Raw genomic sequence first — 19,031 nt, forward strand, 5'->3', positions numbered from 1 at the left:
TTTAATTGGGGTCATCTGGAGAAAATAGTTGTATTACCAGGACATATTTGGTGTCTAAGAAATATTCTGTACTATCTTTTTCCCCCTTTTTTTATTTGCTGTCCGGACCATTTACTAAAAAACTGTATGTTTTACTATTTTGTACATGGGTTATATAACATTTCGCTTCATAAACGAGTAAAGAAACAAGCTACTAAAATGTTGCCCGGGAGCTTCTGGCACAGTTGAAAGATATTCAATCACAAAAAAACATCAGTGTTTTGGATAAAATCAACATGTGTTGTTGGGAAACAATACACCCCCATCCCCATCCCCCCCCCCCCCCCCCCCCCCCCCCCCCCCACCCCCCACCTCTGACAACAGCAGGTAGATTGTTGACGCCGTCACTCAGGAAACCGTGAAGAAAAGTCTCTTTGTGCTTCGCTGTTTGCATTTCAGTGTTGTGCTGGGAAACCGTGTGTGTGTGTGTGTGTGTGTGTGTGTGTGTGTGTGTGTGTGTGTGTGTGTGTGTGTGTGTGTGTGTGTGTGTGTGTGTGTGTGTGTGTGTGTGTGTGTGTGTGGCCACACCAGACCAAACAGCTGCACGGTTAGAGGAAAAACTAACAAAAAAAAAAAGAAAAATGAAGGACGAAACAAGTTTGAAAAGCTTCGGATCACTTCCTGTTCAGTTGATTAGTATTCCTCTGACGTGTGTGTGTGTGTGTGTGTGTGTGTGTGTGTGTGTGTGTGTGTGTGCAGAGCCCTGTGCTACCTGAAGCTGGAGCGGTTCCCTGAGGCCAGGCAGGACTGCGACGCGGCGCTGCAGCTGGAACCGACCAATAAGAAGGCCTTCTACAGACGGGCGCTGGCCAACAAGGGTCTGAAGGTGAGCGCCGCCCTCCTGGCCGACCTAGGGGGCAGTTTGAGATCACATGTAACCCCTCCACCCCCCGCCCCCCCCCCACCTTCTTCCCCCCACCCCCCCTCTCCAGGACTACCTGGCCTGCAGCTCCGACCTGCAGGAGGTGCTGCAGCAGGACCCCAACGTGCAGGAGGCCGAGAAGGAGCTGGAGGAGGTGACGGCGCTGCTGAGGCAGAGTCTGGCCAACGACTCGCCGGCCAAACAGCGGAGGACCGTCCCCATCAGCGAGGTGGGACCCGTCGCCCACCGGCTTCCCCGTTTCACCCCGCGAATCCAGTTTACCAGGTGTTACCGGGGGAAGCGTGTCGGCGGTTCGGCCTCTTTGTCTCTGAACGCCGAGACTCTTACGGCTTTAAGACGCTCCTCGTTTTCTGGGGGTACCTTAGGTCACGTCCTTCGGTCATGTCCTTAGGTCACGTCTTTAGGTCAATGTCCTTAGGTCACGCCCTTAGGTCACGTCCCGGTTTTTAAACTTTAGGATCTAACATGACGAAGTGCCGCTCGAACAGAATCGACTCTTTCCGAGACTTTCCGCCAGAGTTTAGGACGATCGAGGAGTCTCGGCTAATCTGAAGGTCACGTGACGTTCCCGTGGCGTGGAAGTGGCCGGAACCCCTCAGGACCTACCCCTTCTGACGGTGTCCTCCGTCTCTCCCCCCCCCCCCCCCAGGTGGACGACGACGCAGACGCCGTCGCCGCCGTCATCTCCGACTCGGACGCCGGCGTCCCCCCCGCCGACCTCCGCCCGGCCAGCGCCTACGACTTCGGCCAGTCCCTGAACGCCGCCCGCCGCGGCGGGAACGCGGCGGCCTGCGCCGAGCTGCTGGCCTCCACGGCGCCGGAGACGCTGCCGCAGTTCCTGGGCTCGCAGCTGGACGGACAGACGGTCGGCTTCATCATGCAGGCGCTGGACTCGCACCTGCTGGAGAAAGACCCCGGCCTGGTCTACCGGCACCTCAGCCACCTGCACACCGCCGAGCGCTTCTCGGTGAGCGTGCGCACAGATGCTAGCAAAGGCGTAATGTCCGCCTGCCTGCGCCGCGCGTGACCACCGATGTGTCTGCGTTGTCGTCCCCAGGTCGTCCTGATGCTGCTGGAGAAGGACGAGCGGCGCCGCATGACTCAGCTCTTCGAGCACCTCGCCGCCGCGGCGACGGAGCGCGGCGGCTTCACCAGGGACGACGTTCAGAATCTGGCCAACAAGTACATCTGACCCCTCTTCCCCTCCCCCCTCCCCCCGCTGCATGAACTCTCCGCCTCTCCCAACACACTTGGGTCTATGCAAAAAAATAAAAACGCCGCACGGGAACTGAGGACGCCAACGAGGCAGGAAGTGACGGAGACGACCCGCCGGCGAACGCGTCACAAGAAATCTATTTTTTTTTTCTCTCTCCAGAACATTTTGCTACGCAGACCTACTTTTATATCACCGACTTGAGCGTCGGCGTCGCGCCGCAGACGCCCGGTGGACCTTTGACTTTAGAGTACGACTGATAACGCGGGTCCAACGTGCGACGTCGCTCCTCCTTCGACCTTTTTTTTTTTTTTTTTTTAATAAAATCGACGAAGGAGCAGCTCAGATTCGAGAAGCGACTCGGTGCAGGTTGACGTACGAGACGACGGTGGGGGGGGGGGGTTCGCTCCGCCTCGTCACCAGACACCGGAAACCACGAGTTCCACCTATGCAACGAGCTGATCCCAGATCTGCCGGACCCGCCGGAGGAGAGGAGCAGCGCCTTGGATTTCAGTGTTGGCCGCCGAGCGTCCGTCTACGTCACGTCTGTAGCTTTAACGGAACCGATCGCTTGGATTTATGGGTCATGAATCACTCTCACTTAGCTACATGCACTATGAACTAAAAAAAAAAAAAAAAAAAAAGTAATTTCTATGCTAATTTAAAGTCCTTCTATATTCCAGTGATTCCTAAAACCCGAAGACTGCCTGCATCCAAATCAAGTACATGAATGTACTGAGTTAAAAGTTCAGGGAAAACACTTGAGTGGCAAGAGGCAATAATTCTACGTTCGGTTTCTTTCCACGACGGTTTGAACTAGATGTTTCTATAGAGATGTAAAGAATGTTCAATATTCACAGAGGGCTATTCAATAAACTGGAAACGTAGGTTGTGTTTGTTTGTGGCGACGCCTTTCAGAAGTGATCAAAGGAGGAGGGACGTGATCAAAGAAGGAGAGACGTGATCAAAGAAGGAGAGATGTGAACTTTCAACCTCCAACTGCTTCTGCACACCTGAAATGTTTTTGATGAGCTCCGGGGGAAAAAAAGCTCCTCTTTGCAGCAGGGGGCGCTAAAACCTGCTGACACTGAGCCCCCCCAGAACCAGAACCACAAGAGGACTGGAGCAAATAGTTATTAATGAACAATGACATAATACCCCCCCATTTTTAACGTAAAAAAAGACAATATAATGGAAAAACAGTGTCTATGCTCAATTCTCTGACATAATTCAATTAAGGTGAATAGAAAAACATTTAAAATGTAATAACTACAAGCATTTATTTGGCTTAAAACAAGTGGAACATATAGAACAGAAAGTTAAAATATGAAATCAGACGGGATACAAATTAAATAGCAATATTTAACACTGTCAGAGAGCTTGGATTAATAAAGTATTTCTACTTTAAACCCGTCTCAAATAAGTGCACAGAATATTTAATTTTCAAGAAATTGACTTGTTTTGATATTACATTTTTAATCCACCTTAATAATAAATACCAGTAAATTCACATGAGAGCAAAATTATGTTAATTTTGCCATTTCTTGTTACTTTAAATTGAGTTTTTAAAGTGACAAACAAGTCTTAAAAAGAAACATCCTACCAGAATTTTGTATTATAACTTAAGTTATTACACAATTGCAACTAAAATAGTTAGAATTACCACAGTATTGGTCATTTTTACATTATCTGCTTATCCGAGTTCAATAAACTTAAAAATTCAAATCTTCAAATAAAAGAAAAGAAAAAAAAAAACACCAAGAAGAAACATTTCATAGGTTGTTTTTTTTTATTTTTGATATGCATTTACACGCATATAGTAAAGCAAAATACCAAACAAATATACAAATACCTTTATGCCATCCTGCACAAATTACAAATTATATCTGGCACTAGTGTTCAAATTAGGATCATGAAACCGGTTGTGGTGAATCATGGAAAAACAGAACGGAGGCGGCGGCGGAACGAAGGAGGGAAAAAGAAATGTAAAAAAAAAAAAAAAAAAAAGAGGAGAAGCAGCGAACACGAGTGTTCAATCAGTGACAGACCTGCGTCGGAATTACCGTTCCTGCTAAGAGGTTTATTAACAAACGCTCTGAATTAAAGACTTCAAGTCTGCTCAGCAGCACCGGTTGGCAACGAGGGGGAGAGGGGAGGGGGGGGGGGCGAGGGAACACACTCTCTCTCTCTTACACACACACACTCTCTCACACACACACACACACACACATGGTGAGACGAGATGCAGCTAACAGTGCAGGAGCCTCCTCTAGTTGAGATTGAACAAGAGCCTGAGTGCTGTCTTTGGTAGGCTGTTGACAAGTCTTGGCTGAGCGAGCGGGCGAACGAGTGAACGGGCGAACGAGCGACTCTCCTACGCAGACATTCTGACATCGACCAGCTGTTGGTGTTTGAGTCGAGAAGACACAGTGGAGAGAGAGAGAGAGAGAGAGAGAGAGAGAAACAGAGAGAGAGAGAGAAAATATGCAAACAGCTTCTTGAAGGCACCGTGAGTTAAAGAAGAGATCCTCCCTCTCTCTCTCTCTCTCTCTCTCTTTCTCGAATCGCCTTCAGAACCGATCAAAACTTTTCCTCTGTACAATTTCACGGAATCGACCAGCCAGTCGGGTTCATGTTGATACATTTTCAGCTTTATGTGGACAAACCCGCGGCCTTCCAGAGACCTGGACCCCCCCCCCCCCCACCCCCACCCCCTTACATATACAAGCTCTCCACCTTCAGCATCGTCTTGGTAACAAACAGTCACTGAGGTTCCGTCTGGATCAAACCTAAACAGGATATCGTAGAATTAGACATTAGAGGATTCGTTTCAAACAAACATCCAGGGAATCTGGGGGTGGGGGGGTGGCGGGGGTCTGGAAAAAAAAAAAGTAATAATAAATACAGGCCACGATGTAGAGGTCGTCCCTGCGGGGGGGGGGGGGGACGAGGGAGGAGCGAGTGAATCCTGTCGTCTGGTCCCGGACCTCCACCCAGACACTGACTGAACGGGCACAGTGGTTATATGTTGAACCGACGGGCGGAGAGGGGGGAGTGACGGAGGGTGACGGAGGAGCGGTGGAAAGCTTCTCGCCGTGCCGTCCTTTTACTCTCCGTGAGACAAACCGAGACGCAGGTGAGATGAGCGGCGATGCGACGGAGGCCGAGTGGAGGAGAAAAGAGAGTCTTGTGCAGCACTTAAGGTCGGGAGCTTTTCATATATCGGTCTGTATGCAGGAGTTTCTGGGCTGCGGCTGCGGCTGCGGCTGCGGCTGGTTGTTGTTGGTTTCTTTTAGCACCTCTGCGGTGTTGCGGTGAGAGTCCAGCTCGGCGGGGCACACCAGGTTCACCTTCTCCTCCGTGATGAAGCAGAGCGGCGACAACTCGGCGCCGTGGCCCAGCGAGGACGAGGAGGAGGTGGAGGAGGAGGTGGAGGCGGGGGAGTGGGGAGTGACGGCCACTCCCTGTCCGTGGGAGGAGGTGGAGGAGGAGGAGGAGGCGGGGGCGGGGGAGGGGGCGGGGCAGGTCTCCAGCCGGTCGTTCTCCACCTCGGGCAGCGGGCTGACGGCGGCGAAGCGCGTGTGGTAGTCGGCGCCGCCCGAGCCGTGGCTGCACGACGTCTTCATGCTCTCCAGGTCGGAGCAGCTGAACTCGGAGAAGTGGCTGCAGTGGGAGTCGGCCACCGACGGCAGGCTGCCGCTCAGCGACGGCGAGTCGAACTCCGACGAGTTGGTGCTGCGCTGCTCCAGCAGCTGGGCGTCCATGTCCTCCCGCGTCTCGTTGATCTTGGTGCCGCCGCCGCCGCCGCCCCCTCCCCCTCCCCCGCCCTTCTTGCGCAGCTTCCCTTTGCTCTTCTTGCCCCCCGAGCCGGAGGAGGAGGAGGCGGCGGAGGCGGAGCATTTGGCGGAGGCTCCTTTGCCCTCGGAGGAGGCGCAGGTCCAGCCGCAGCGGCCCGTGTGGCCGCCGCCGTCGTCCACGCTGCTGCCGCCGCTGTGGTGGCGCAGTTTGCAGGGTTTGGATTCGATGTCCACCTGGACCTCCATGCTGTTCCCGTCTCTGGGAAAGAACAACGACAACTCATGCTAGCGACACATGGTGGCGCCATTTCACTCGCTGAAGCGACCCGCTCCGAGCCACGGATAACGCCGGCGTCTCGGATGAACCGGTTTCCCCGTTAACTGGTGACCGGCTTCCTCGAACGTCCCGCTTTCAAAACACATCCGTAGCGATCCTGGCGAACGCCGTTCAACCACATTTCCTTTAAAGTTTAAAGCATCGTAGCATTCGTATTATTTTAACTTCAGCTGCTGCCAACGACTTGGTGCAGAAGTCACTGGCTGACAAGGGCACCAGTTGACAAGGGCACCAGTGACACCGAAACACCAGCCATTGACGCACAGTCATAACGATTCACATTTCGTAATATTATTCATAAATATAGAAAAATATATGCTATATCCAGTGCACCATCTAAAGGTTGATCACTTATACAAGACGGGGATGACTCCGCCCACGCCGCGGTCGCACGACGTCGTAATGGAACCCGACGGAGACCGAGGAGGTGCTGGTGGAACAGCGCCATTATTCTTCACTATTGAAATGCAGGGAATGGGCTGTTTTTCTGATGCGTTTCGTGTCCAGTCGAGGCTCCGCCTCCTCTCATGTCGTCTCAGAGTAACAAGCAGACGACAATACCGAACCGAGCGTTTTACCTCAGTGCTACGCTAACCAGTCTGTGACATCAACAACAACTCGATAAGTTTCCCACCATGCGCCTCGGTGTGTCAAATACGTTAGCGAGCTAACGCTAACCTAACCTAAAGCTAAGCTAACCTAACCTAACGCGAAGCTAACCTAACCTAACGCGAAGCTAACCTAACGCTAAGCTAACCTATCTTTAACACTCCAATGAGTGACATCAGATGTGAAATCCTGAATGTCGCCGGCGAGCAGAAGGAAGTTAGAAGATCTGACCGGCGAGCGTTTCTTCTTCTGCTGCCTGAATGTCACCATCTTCAAAAGTGGCGCACGCCATCGCTAATCTAGGGATTATACGCGGTCGGTCAATCGCGCCGACCTGACATGGAACATTCCCGCGCTGCTGCTCACCTGTCCAGAGGCATGTAGGCGTTAAGAATGGATCCAGCCATTGCTTTGGTGCTCGCGTTGTCGCTGATGGTCCCCAGGCTGACGGTGCCGGACTCCCCGCTGAGGCTGCAGCGCTCCTTCTGCACGTCGGCCTGAACCTCCAGCCTGAAACACAGACTCGGACTCAGAAAACGCCGCCGCCGCCCCCGATGAATGTGTGTCGTTTAAAACACGGTCAGCCGTCCCGTTAGCCAACGTCACCGTCAAAGTTAACAGTGACGTTAACGTCGCCGGTGAGTGTCCCTGATGCCGCTCCACCGGCAGCGCAGTGTTTTTAAAACTCTTTTTTTCTTTTAAAACAACCATAAAACACGACAAACTACTATAAAACACGACAAATTACCATAAAACAACCATAAAACATGACAAACTACTATAAAACATGACAAACTACTATAAAACTAGCATAAAACACTACAAACTACTATAAAACATGACAAACTACTATAAAACTAGCATAAAACACGACAAACTACTATAAAACTAGCATAAAACACGACAAACTACTATAAAACTAGCATAAAACATGACAAACTACTATAAAACTAGCATAAAACACGACAAACTACTATAAAACTACCATAAAACATGACAAACTACTATAAAATTACCATAAAACTTTATAAATTACTATAAAACGACCATAAAACATGACAAACTACAATAAAACTACCATAAAACATGACAAACTACAATAAAACATGACAAATTACCATAAAACAACCATAAAACATGACAAACTACTATAAAACACTACAAACTACTATAAAACATGACAAACTACTATAAAACATGACAAACTACTATAAAACTAGCATAAAACACGACAAACTACTATAAAACTAGCATAAAACACGACAAACTACTATAAAACTTTATAAATTACTATAAAACGACCATAAAACATGACAAACTACAATAAAACTACCATAAAACATGACAAACTACAATAAAACATGACAAATTACCATAAAACTATCATAAAACATGACAAACTACTATAAAACTAGCATAAAACATGACAAACTACTATAAAACTAGCATAAAACACGACAAACTACTATAAAACTAGCATAAAACATGACAAACTACTATAAAACTAGCATAAAACACGACAAACTACTATAAAACTAGCATAAAACATGACAAACTACTATAAAACTACCATAAAACATGACAAACTACTATAAAATTACCATAAAACTTTATAAATTACTATAAAACGACCATAAAACATGACAAACTACAATAAAACTACCATAAAACATGACAAACTACAATAAAACATGACAAATTACCATAAAACAATCATAAAACATGACAAACTACTATAAAACACTACAAACTACTATAAAACATGACAAACTACTATAAAACATGACAAACTACTATAAAACTAGCATAAAACACGACAAACTACTATAAAACTAGCATAAAACACGACAAACTACTATAAAACTTTATAAATTACTATAAAACGACCATAAAACATGACAAACTACAATAAAACTACCATAAAACATGACAAACTACAATAAAACATGACAAATTACCATAAAACTATCATAAAACATGACAAACTATCATAAAACATGACAAACTACAATAAAACACAACAAACTACTATAAAACGACTATAAAACATGACAAACTACAATAAAACATGACAAATGACCATAAAACCACTATAAAACATGACAAATTACCCCCCCCCCCCTCCCCCGGCGTCGTCTCTACCTGTTCAGGTAGTTGACCATGGCGCTGCCCGACAGGCTGCCGGTGATGCTGGCGCCGGCCAGCGCCGTGGTGGACGCCGTCTCGCTCAGGTTGTCCCTGATGGCGCCCAGCCGGTCCATGTGGCTGCCGCTGGCGCTCAGGCTGCCCGTCAGCCCGCCCACGCTGCCCTCCCCGATGCTGGGGTTGTTCCGGGTGTCCGCCACCGACGTCGTGTCTGGACACACGTTTCAAATGAGATCCTCTCTTTCACACACCAAGTGAGCGCGTGGCGGCGGCGGCGAGTGCGAATTAGGGTTAATTATTTATTTCTTGCTTGAATTAATCCACCGTTTTGCGCCAATCCCGCCAGAATAAAGTCCTTTCATTGTCTCTCGCTGTAAAAAGCACCGAGAAAATGACTGTTGTAATTTTATTGAAATTCATTTCTGTGAAAAGTACACCTGACAACAAATCCGTTTGTGAATTGCATTTACTAAATACTCGTATCGGTACTCGGTATCAACAAGCAGCTAAAGGTTCGAGTATCGCTGCGTCCCAAACATGTATTTTATTTTTTTACAACAAACAAATGCGTCAAGCTTTTATCTTTTCTATAAAAAAAAATATAATTTACTTTTTTTTTTTTTTTTTTTTTTAAACAGTCTTGAAATACTCTCCGCTAAAAAAAATTAAATAAATCAACGAGCGCCATACGACGATAAATATAAAAACTAAACTTCCAGGAAATCGGCAGGTTTTTTTTGGTCTCATGAATCAGTGTTTTTCAACCTTTTTGAGCCTAAGCACACTTTTTTGTTTGGAAAAATCTGGAGGCACACCTCCACCACCCGAAAATGTTAAAATGTAAAACTCTGTAGCCTCTATTAACAATATAAAGTCATTCTAATCAAAGTTTTATCAGCAGGAATCAAGTAAATACAGAAAAAAGGAGCTGAGATCCTGGTTCACATCCTTCCTTTTCAGAAACTTCTCCATCACTGTCACTGACACAGTACTTTGATACAAGATGGTAGCAGGAGGTGGAGATGAACCACACTGACGTCTTTCACTTTCGATTTCACCGGCAAAGTTCTGTGCTGCCCTCTAGTGGTGAAGAGTATTTATACATGATTACTCTGCAACACACTGTCGCTGTGAGAGCAAATGTTTTTTTTTTAGAAAAACATGTGAAATTGGATAATTTCCCACGGAACACCTGACTAAGTTGTTTTATTTAAACTCGTCTTAAAACCCATTTTTATTCTTTGGCTTTTACCTCAGCGTGAGACTCTGCTCTGGTTTTAGTGCCTTTGTTTTGTTTTTTTATTGTTTTAACGTTTTATGTTTTGTTTATTGTTTTACCATCTGATTGTTTTTATTGCCTTATCTTTTTATGTTTTTATTGTTTTAATGTGTTTATTTCGCCTCTTATATTTTTATTTCAACGTACAGCACTTTGTCTCAGCTACGGCTGCTTAAAGCGCTTTATAAATAAAGTTGAGTTGAGTTGAGATCTCGCGGAAACACCAGTGTGGTTAAAAAACATTGTCATACAGGAACAGAGAACATTTTTTTCCTCCGAGTTTGAGTTTCAGATGAAAGTGAAACCAGCTTCAGATTTCGTTCTGACGGTAATGCGACAGTTGGTTGTCGTTGGGAGTGTGGCTGTGGAGACTCACCGGTGGCGGCCGTGCCGCCGCCGACATTCATGTCGTTCTCGTCGTCAAACTCGATGCGGACGCCTTTCCCGTTGCCGGCCGAGACGCCGCAGCCGCCGCTCCGGCACAGGGAGATGGGCACCACGCCGTAGACGTACGCCAGCATGATGGGGACGCCGATGCCTGGGGGGGGGGGGGGGGGGGGACAGACTTCAGACGCCGCTCCAAAACATACGTGTGCATTGTATGACATTATTGACATTCCTGGACACGGGGTCAAGTCAAACAGAGGGACAGAAGCTGGACGAAACTCGGACGGAGGACAGAGGATGGAGAACAGAGGACGGAGGACAGAGGACGGAGGAGGGACTGACCGACAGTGACTGCGGCCACCACCGGGGACACGATGACGGAGAGCGTCACTCCGCCGGCGATCACCAGGTTCCTCTTGTGGTTGGAAATGTCTTTGCCTTCGTAGCGGTTGTGAATCTGCAGGAGGGAAAACAAAGGCAGATTAAATCTGGTATATATATATAAAACGTATAACCGCTTCGGTTCTGGTGACGACTCAAAACAAAGAACATAAAACCAGCTTCCCTTTGCTCACCTCATCTTTTATACTGCTTTTAGTTTAGCAAGTGATCACAGCAGTGTTTCTACCAGTCCTTCCCCGAGTAATCAGCAGCAGTAAGACGTCTGGATTAACTGAACTGGAACTCGTAAAACCATGACGTAGCAACTTTAATGTCCCTGTTTTACCTGAAACAGGAGCGACGTATGGATGAAAGCATGCTGTGAACAACTTCCTGTTTCCACCAGGAGAGAGAAAAAAACCCTCCTTTCAGATGACAGGCCCGAGTTTAAAATTGCAGGAATGCGACATACGGCCGTGACCCACATCGCCATGCCATTCTGACATGCTCTCCACGGCGCCACTTCCTGCGTCAGCAAGCCACACATCAGCCGTATGACTGAGCTCAACTGTTGTGTTGACGTCGGAGGATGCAGGCTGAACTGAACAGGAGAGGACAGAGTCGTCTGGCTGTGGAGCGCCAGAGGGCGTCATGTGATCACGGGGGGGGGGGGGATGTTTATTGGGCCCCGGCCTCCTCTTGGCAGGCTGCAGAGGGGATTTCTGGAGAGTCTGACTCTTCTGCTTTTATTGCCATGTGAAATTCTTGTTAAAACGGGCCGAGGCCTCCGAGCAACACACGTGTGTACACACACACACACACACACACACACACACGCACGCACACGCACACACACGCACACACAGGGCGTGTGCGTTACCGCCACTTCAGGTAGCTTCGCTTTCCGTACTCACGTGTTCACGTGTGGCTGCAAAGCACGTTTGACGGCGACTCCTGAGAAGCGTCACTTTTTCTTTTTCACATTTTCTAAACCTGCACGCCGGAATTTCCAACAACCTCTCCGCCGTTGCAGCCGAAAACACACAGCGAAGAAACCCCACCCCCCCCCCCACCCCGGGTCAGTAACTGATTGAATGTTTGCGAAGGCCCTTACCTTCCTCCCCACGTACACGGGGATGCCGATGATCATGGCGGGGATGGCGATGCCGGCGATGAGCGCGATGCCGACGGGGGCGCCCACCAGCGTGCCCAGCTGCCACAGGATCTTCTTCTTCCTGCTCCACGGCTTCTTCCCCCAGAAGGTACAGCCCGACGGGCTGAAAACCACCGGCGCGGGAGGTGAAACCTCTGTGGAGCGCGTGTGTGTGTGGGTGTGTGTGTGTGTGTGTGTGTGTGTGTGTGTGTGCGCGTGCCGACCTCAGGTAGTGCAGGTCGGAGATCTCCTTCATGCAGAGCCAGCAGAACTCGCAGCCGCACACGGCGCAGGTCATGTGGTTGCAGCTGCCGTCGTTCATCTTGATGATGTAGGCGGCGCAGCGCGGACACGGCTTGATGTCGTCGGCTGGGGGGGGAGGGGGGAGGGGGGAGGGGGGGAGACAGACGTGAAAGTTGAAATAAAGAAAAATCCACAGAAATATACCCGGACGTAAACGATAGGTGCAATCGCTGTGGCTTTGGCCCCTGCTGGCCACAGTCACGTGTTTTTTTTTTTTCTGTTCAAAACTGAATCATTTTTGAGAGTTTTGTATTCGAAACACTGTCCGACGTCCTGCAGCTCAACCTCCTGCCATTTCTGGGGTCCCCTTGGTGCATTCCGCCCACTCATCTCGCCTCGCTCGGAGAAGAATACTCTTTGAATGGACATCTCCCACCCTCCCCTCTCATCTTCCTGGTTGAGGGACGTCATGTTCTTCGTCAAACTTGAAAAGATTAAATACACTCCGAGAGGTTCTTTAAACGATTTTGTCACTAGGTGGCGCCGCTTTATCTCTCACTTTGAGAAAAAGCTAAAGTTACTTCCCGATGCCTGAGAAACAACTCTGTCCGTTTGACATCCAGGCTTCTCCTTTCAAGATTTGTATTAATGTCTACATGTGATGTATTGGGCCGGCATTCTGTATTCTGAGGTTGAACACTCATGTACTTTTCTTTTTTTACACGGTTACTTATTTTTTAAATGTATTTGTCAATTTCATTTGTCCAAGGATGTTGTTTGCGGGGTGGGGGAGGGTGGGGCTGTTTATAAATGTTCGTATATGTGCATAAGTAAAATTCAATAAAAACCATTTGTGGAAAGAAAAATCCACACGGGCAGCGAGTGTTGGATCAGACTTCGGTTCCACCTGGGTTGAGTTTCCAAGGGGGAAGAAAAAAAAAATTGCGCGAGCGTCTGAAGAAGAAACATTTTTTTCCCCCCAAACTGATGCAGGCAGAAAAAACTGAAAGCAGCTTTCAACCTGGACGTTTAACTGCGACTCGACACTCTCACAGCTGCAGCTTCTTCGAAACGTGCCGAGTCGACACTTTCTGCAGCGAACCTGGAAACGATCGGCGCCGCGGCTCCAGATGGAGCTGCGCCGCTTTCAGGCGACGACGTCAAGACGTGTCAGCAAATAACTGAAATGTGGGAGGAGGAGAGTTTACGAAGCATCTCATTTTTTTTTTTTGGGTGGGAAATGCTTTTTTTAAAAACGCAAAAGTTCCGGGGGGGGGGGGGTGGGAAATGCTTTTTTTTAAAAACGCAAAAGTTCCCTCTGGTTTTTTGTGATTAAAACCTTTGAGTTCAAGAGAAACTACATGAGTGGACGTATCAGCAGAGCTAATACGTAAAAAAAGGAAAGTTCAGCTGCACTTTTCTGTCCAACTTGAAGATTTGCTGAAACGAGGAGCGTAAAGAACAACGAGTCTGCAGCAGAACAAATTAGCTTCAGTGATGAACAGACGAGTTTACTGGTGGAACTGAAGGGAGAGAAATGTGGTTGGAGGAATTTCACTAGAAACAATTAAAAAAACAAACAAAAACACCATAATGGCAGAAGAGCCAATATATTTTGGACGAGATAAAGCCAGTAGAGTTTAGTAAACACTATGTAAGATCAGTGTGGACACAATTGTGGAAGAACGTGAACAGTATTAGAAAACTTACTCCAGGACACAAGTGTCCCGAGGTTACAGGCATACTTTGCTCAAATCCTACCGGCAGTGACGTTCATGCAAAAACAAAAGATTTATCAAATTGGGAAAAGTGATACTACAAGGTTAGACCAGTGTTTATCAACCTTTTTTGACCCAAGGCACACTTTTGTCTTTGGAAAAACCTCGAGGCACACCACCACCACCACCACCCGAAAATGTTAAAATGTGAATCAAATATATACAGAAAAAAAGTATTTCCCAATTTCTTTTTTTTTTTTAATTGTGACTCCCTCAGTGTGAAACCTGGACCTGATGGATGAAGAGCTGAGATCCTGGTTCACATTCTTCCTTTTCAGAAACTTCTCCATCACTGTCACTGACACAGTACTTTGATACAAGATGGTAGCAGGAGGTGGAGATGAACCACACTGACGTCTGTCACTTTACATTTCACCGGCAAAGTTCTGTGCTGCCCTCTAGTGGTGAAGAGTATTTCTACATGATTACTCTGCAACACACTGTCGGCTGTGAGAGCAAATGTTTTTTTTAGAAAATAATGTGAAATTGGATAATTTCCCACGGCTCACCTGACGAGATCTGGAGGAAACACCAGTGTGGTTGAAAAACACTGGGTTAGAGGACCTTGTAAGACGATGCAGCAGTGTGTGTGCGTGTGCGTGTGTGTGTGTAGTCCACCCACCTGCAGCTCCACTCTCCTGGCTGAAGCTGAGGGAGGACGAGCGCACCGTCCGCAGGCGGAGGCTCTGGGCCCTCTGCTGCCGCGCCGCGTCGCAGGTCTGGTTGGGGTGCCACAGCTGCTTGCAGTGGTAGCAGAACTCCGTGCCGCAGCCCTCCCTGCCGCACGTGATCTTCGGACAGCTGGCGCACCCGAACGCGATCACCGCGTACCTGGAGGGAGACGAGCAGGGCGACGCACCGGGGGTGAGTGTGTGTTCCAGATAAACAAGGTCACCAGACAACTTGAAGTCCTAGCGAAATGAAGATTCGACCTCCAAAACACTCTGGCCGTCACTTCTAGGGACATTTTTTATGCTAACTGGCCGAAGGGTAAAATGTTAAAACACGGCAATCTGCGAGAAAATAGCCGATAAACAGCGCTATTTCCGCTGCTGGGCGGAGCTTCTGACAATAATAGAGTGACGTCACGAGTTGTGCACACGCCCAAGTTGTGTTTACATTATGGAGGATCAGAGTTTTGACCACGAAGAGGCTGAATTTAACCATCGTCTACTAGCTGCCCGAGCTAGCGGCTCCCGCCCCGTGCTCCTTTTCTCTTCTCTCGGTCTCTTCCAGGCTCAATCTTTCATCAAGGCTCATAAAACGCCGACTATAACTTCAAAACACTGTAAAAACATGGATATCTAAGAGGGAAACAAGCCGATATAAACACAACAGATGGAGATCTGCACAACTCGTGACGTCACCCCACGAAGAAGGATTCCCCCGATTTCCTCGGCTGGAGATTCAAAATTCAAATAACTTTGTTATGCGACAACAGTGGTGGGGCAGAGTCGGAGAAACCTTACAAGTAGAACCCCAACTATCGCTTTTTTGCAAAGTAGTGTGTTACATTTCACTAGGACTTTAAGCGATTCAAGCACTTTGATGAAAGTAGAAATTGAAGCAACGTAGGAGGGACAAACAAGCATTTTAACGCCACTGCGGTGCCGTTTTAAAATGTTATGGACTCTTGTGAAGCACTGGTGTGAGACGGGAACCTCGGATCCGGAACGACCCGCATCAGAAATGTTTGATTTCTTCACTGTGCGTTAAGGAAGCAGATGTGGAACACTGAGACCGTCGCCTGCAGGCAAAGTAGCATTAGCACATGTGACTGGATCACCTGAAGCACACGTCAACGCCAGGTGTGAGCCGACACGCAGACGAGGCCGAGGACGGCAAAACTAGGAAGTGACTTTTAAAGGTTCAGATTCAGATTCAGATTAATATTCAGATATTAATCCCCCTGGTACGACTCCCTCAGGGAAATTCAAGTTCCGGCCGCTTTTAAACAGGACAGGAGCAGCACACGGAGAGCAAAGAATAAAGAATAAATAAAATAGGATACGGCTAAATAAATAAAAGAAAATAAAAGAAATAATTATGTACAATATTATATAGACTCTTCACGAACCTTTACTAAATAGAAATAGCAAAAAAGTAGTAGTCTGTCACTAATCGGGCTCCTCTGGGTCATGAAAGACATAATGTTGACTTTCTAATAGTTTGCTCTTCAATCTCCGCAGTGAAAATGAGGAACGCCATTAACTCGTTGCGCTATTTCGTCACTCGTCCGGGTATTAAAACAACCTGCTGCTGCAGATCTCTCCCGATCTAACAATGTCAAAGTCGCCGAAGACGAGGAAACATCGCGGCGCTTTGATGATGACGACGGGGCGTCACAAAGTCTTTCTTTTAATCCTTTTGTAGACTCTAATTAAATAACGTGTGTGACGTTCCCAGAGGTAATCATTCACCTAAAATGGCGGCAAGTCAACACGGCATCACGTCTTACTCATCATGTTCTTAACAAGGCTGCCAGTTGTTGTTGTTGCTGCTGCCGTTGCTACGCCGGCCGGCGTGCAGCAACACTGCAACCTGTGAGCCATTAGGTTAAAGTATGAGGCGTGGCGGCGAACGCAATCTAATGGTTCACAGATATCATGGCAGCCGGCTCTACTTTGATCGGCTCGCCTCGGCCCTAAACAATGCAAAAGTGGCGTCGCTGAGCAACGGAGAGCGAAACAAAAGAGACGGAATCCCCGACAAGTGTGTCACCGCTCGATAAATGCAGCGACATTTACAAACGTGTGAGAGAGATGAAGTTAAATAAGTATTTGGAATAATATCTAGATGTATCGGCTCTGTGAAAGAAGCCCACAGCCACAGTTCATGTACTTCGAGTTTAGAAAGTTTGTTTGCAGTGGACAATGATTTATATCCACAATACTAAAACTGTCACGGTCTTTCCCAGAGCCTGGAATAGTGGGATATTATAAAAAAAAAGAAAATATAGATCTATCACTTCTGTGCAAAACAAAGAGCAATACTTCATGTGAAGTGAGAAGCTCGCATGCTGTAAACCACATCAGGACAAACGTACCGACACTACCTTACGCCGTGCGGTTTCGTAAACAAAAAGCAGGCGAACGTGCTCCTCGATGCAAATGCACATTTATTGGTATTCCAATGTCACTGACAGTACTTTGATACAAGATGGCAGCAGGAGGTGGAGATTAACCAGACTGACGTCTGTCAGTTTCCATTTCAACGGCAAAGTTCTGTGCTGCCATCTAGTGGCAAAGAGTATTTATACATGATTACTCTGCAACACACGGCTGCTGTGAGTGCAAATGATTTTTTTAGAAAAAAGTGTGAAATTGGATAATTTCCCACGGCTCACCTGACTAGACCTGGAGGAAACACCAGTGTGCCGCGGTTGTGGTTGACAAACACTGGTCTAATACATTAAATATGAGCTGGGGTCACGACGGTACAGGAGAGTAAATCTGTGTACGTCCCGGCTGAGCCGTGCTCGGGGGGGGGGGAAACCCTCTGCGACGGACCGCAGATTAAGTTTCAATCGCAGGAGAGTCTGGGAGACTTCCTCCTCCCAGCCTGGATCAACTTACTCTACCGAGGACTCACAGACACACAGGGCAGGTTTTTAAAACCGTGCGCCGGTGAGAGACACTCTGCAGGCGACAAACCGTGGACGGCACGGAGAGAGAGAGAGCCAATTTGTTTCCAGGCTGCTCTGTGGTGCCGGTGATTATGAAAGTCCACCACAGTAACGACCAGACGGTCCTCCAGATGTACAGTGAACTCACCGACGTGAGGCCACAACACAGCCAGTATGAGCCACAGTCCCCCAAACATTAGTGTAACAACTCATCTGCCTCAGCGCCGTCGGTTTTTGGGTTTAAAAAAAAAAAGAAAAAAGAATGAGACATTCTAGCTCTTCTGAAGACGTCGGTCAGAAAACATCCACCGCGACAGGAAAGCAGGACACGCAAGCAGAAAGGACGGAGAGCAGCTGAAATGGAAATGGAACAACTGACACAGGAGGACAATGCAGCTTCCTGTGAACCTCTGGATGATCAAAATACAGGCTTCAGGCACGAGACGTACACATGTACAAAAAAAAAACATGCAAAACAGGAAGGGGGGGTGGGGGGGGGCAATGCTGAGGACAATAATAGATGACTCGCTTAGCGCAAGATGAGAGGAAACACTACAAGCAAGGGTTTGAACCAACAGCTGTACACAGAGAAAACAGATGTTCTATGTACGCCAGCAGTCTGAGGCCTTTTGGAGGAGGAGGAGAAAGAGAAGGAGAAGAAAGTGAAAGAGAAGGAGAAGGAGAAGAAGGAGAAAGAGGAGGAGGAGAAAAAGGAGAAAGAAGGAGGAGGAGAAGAAGGAGAAAGAGAAAGAGAAGGAGGAGGAGAAAAAGGAGAAAGAAGGAGGAGGAGGAGAAGAAGGAGAAAGAGAAGGAGGAGAAGGAGAAGAAAGAGAAAGAGAAGGAGAAAGAGAAAGAAGGAGAAGAAAGAGAAGGAGAAAGAGAAAGAAGGAGAAGAAAGAGAAGGAGAAAGAGAAAGAAGGAGAAAGAAGGAGAAGAAAGAGAAAGAGGAGAAGGAGAAAGAGGAGGAGAAGAAAGAGAAAGAGAAAGAGAAAGAGAAGGAGGAGAAAGAGGAGAAAGAAAAAGAAGAAAAAGAAGAAAAAGAAGAAAAAGAAGAAGAAGAAGAAGAAGAAGAAGAGTCGAGGTGGCACTTTTCATTTTTTTTCCATTTCTTGGCTTTACAAGAAAAAGGAACACGGACGATCACAGAAGACTGTGTGCAGAT

General features: G+C 47.6%; 2 protein-coding genes across 2 annotated transcripts in view; one reads left to right on the forward strand and one right to left on the reverse strand.

The window, feature by feature from the left end:
* The window catches only part of spag1b (sperm associated antigen 1b), a 14,540-nt gene extending 11,518 nt beyond the window's left edge, over nucleotides 1-3,022 (forward strand). Inside the window, 4 exon segments of the mRNA XM_080500753.1 lie at nucleotides 739-865; nucleotides 972-1,130; nucleotides 1,572-1,889; nucleotides 1,980-3,022. Coding sequence (XP_080356879.1) covers nucleotides 739-865; nucleotides 972-1,130; nucleotides 1,572-1,889; nucleotides 1,980-2,114 — 739 coding nt within the window. The 3' untranslated portion in view covers nucleotides 2,115-3,022.
* Nucleotides 3,023-3,911: 889 nt separating this feature from the next.
* Nucleotides 3,912-19,031, reverse strand: part of LOC308133396 (E3 ubiquitin-protein ligase RNF19A-like) — a 31,786-nt gene continuing 16,666 nt past the window's right edge. Inside the window, exons 3-10 of the mRNA XM_080500750.1 lie at nucleotides 14,867-15,075; nucleotides 12,448-12,592; nucleotides 12,185-12,347; nucleotides 11,032-11,146; nucleotides 10,679-10,840; nucleotides 9,021-9,234; nucleotides 7,245-7,388; nucleotides 3,912-6,191 (exon numbers count right to left, since the gene is read on the reverse strand). Of these exons, the coding sequence (XP_080356876.1) occupies nucleotides 5,351-6,191; nucleotides 7,245-7,388; nucleotides 9,021-9,234; nucleotides 10,679-10,840; nucleotides 11,032-11,146; nucleotides 12,185-12,347; nucleotides 12,448-12,592; nucleotides 14,867-15,075 (1,993 nt within the window). The 3' untranslated portion in view covers nucleotides 3,912-5,350. The remainder of the gene's footprint in view (nucleotides 6,192-7,244; nucleotides 7,389-9,020; nucleotides 9,235-10,678; nucleotides 10,841-11,031; nucleotides 11,147-12,184; nucleotides 12,348-12,447; nucleotides 12,593-14,866; nucleotides 15,076-19,031) is intronic.

Source organism: Blennius ocellaris (assembly GCF_963422515.1).
Source record: "Blennius ocellaris genome assembly, chromosome: 8".
Taxonomy (NCBI): domain Eukaryota; kingdom Metazoa; phylum Chordata; class Actinopteri; order Blenniiformes; family Blenniidae; genus Blennius; species Blennius ocellaris.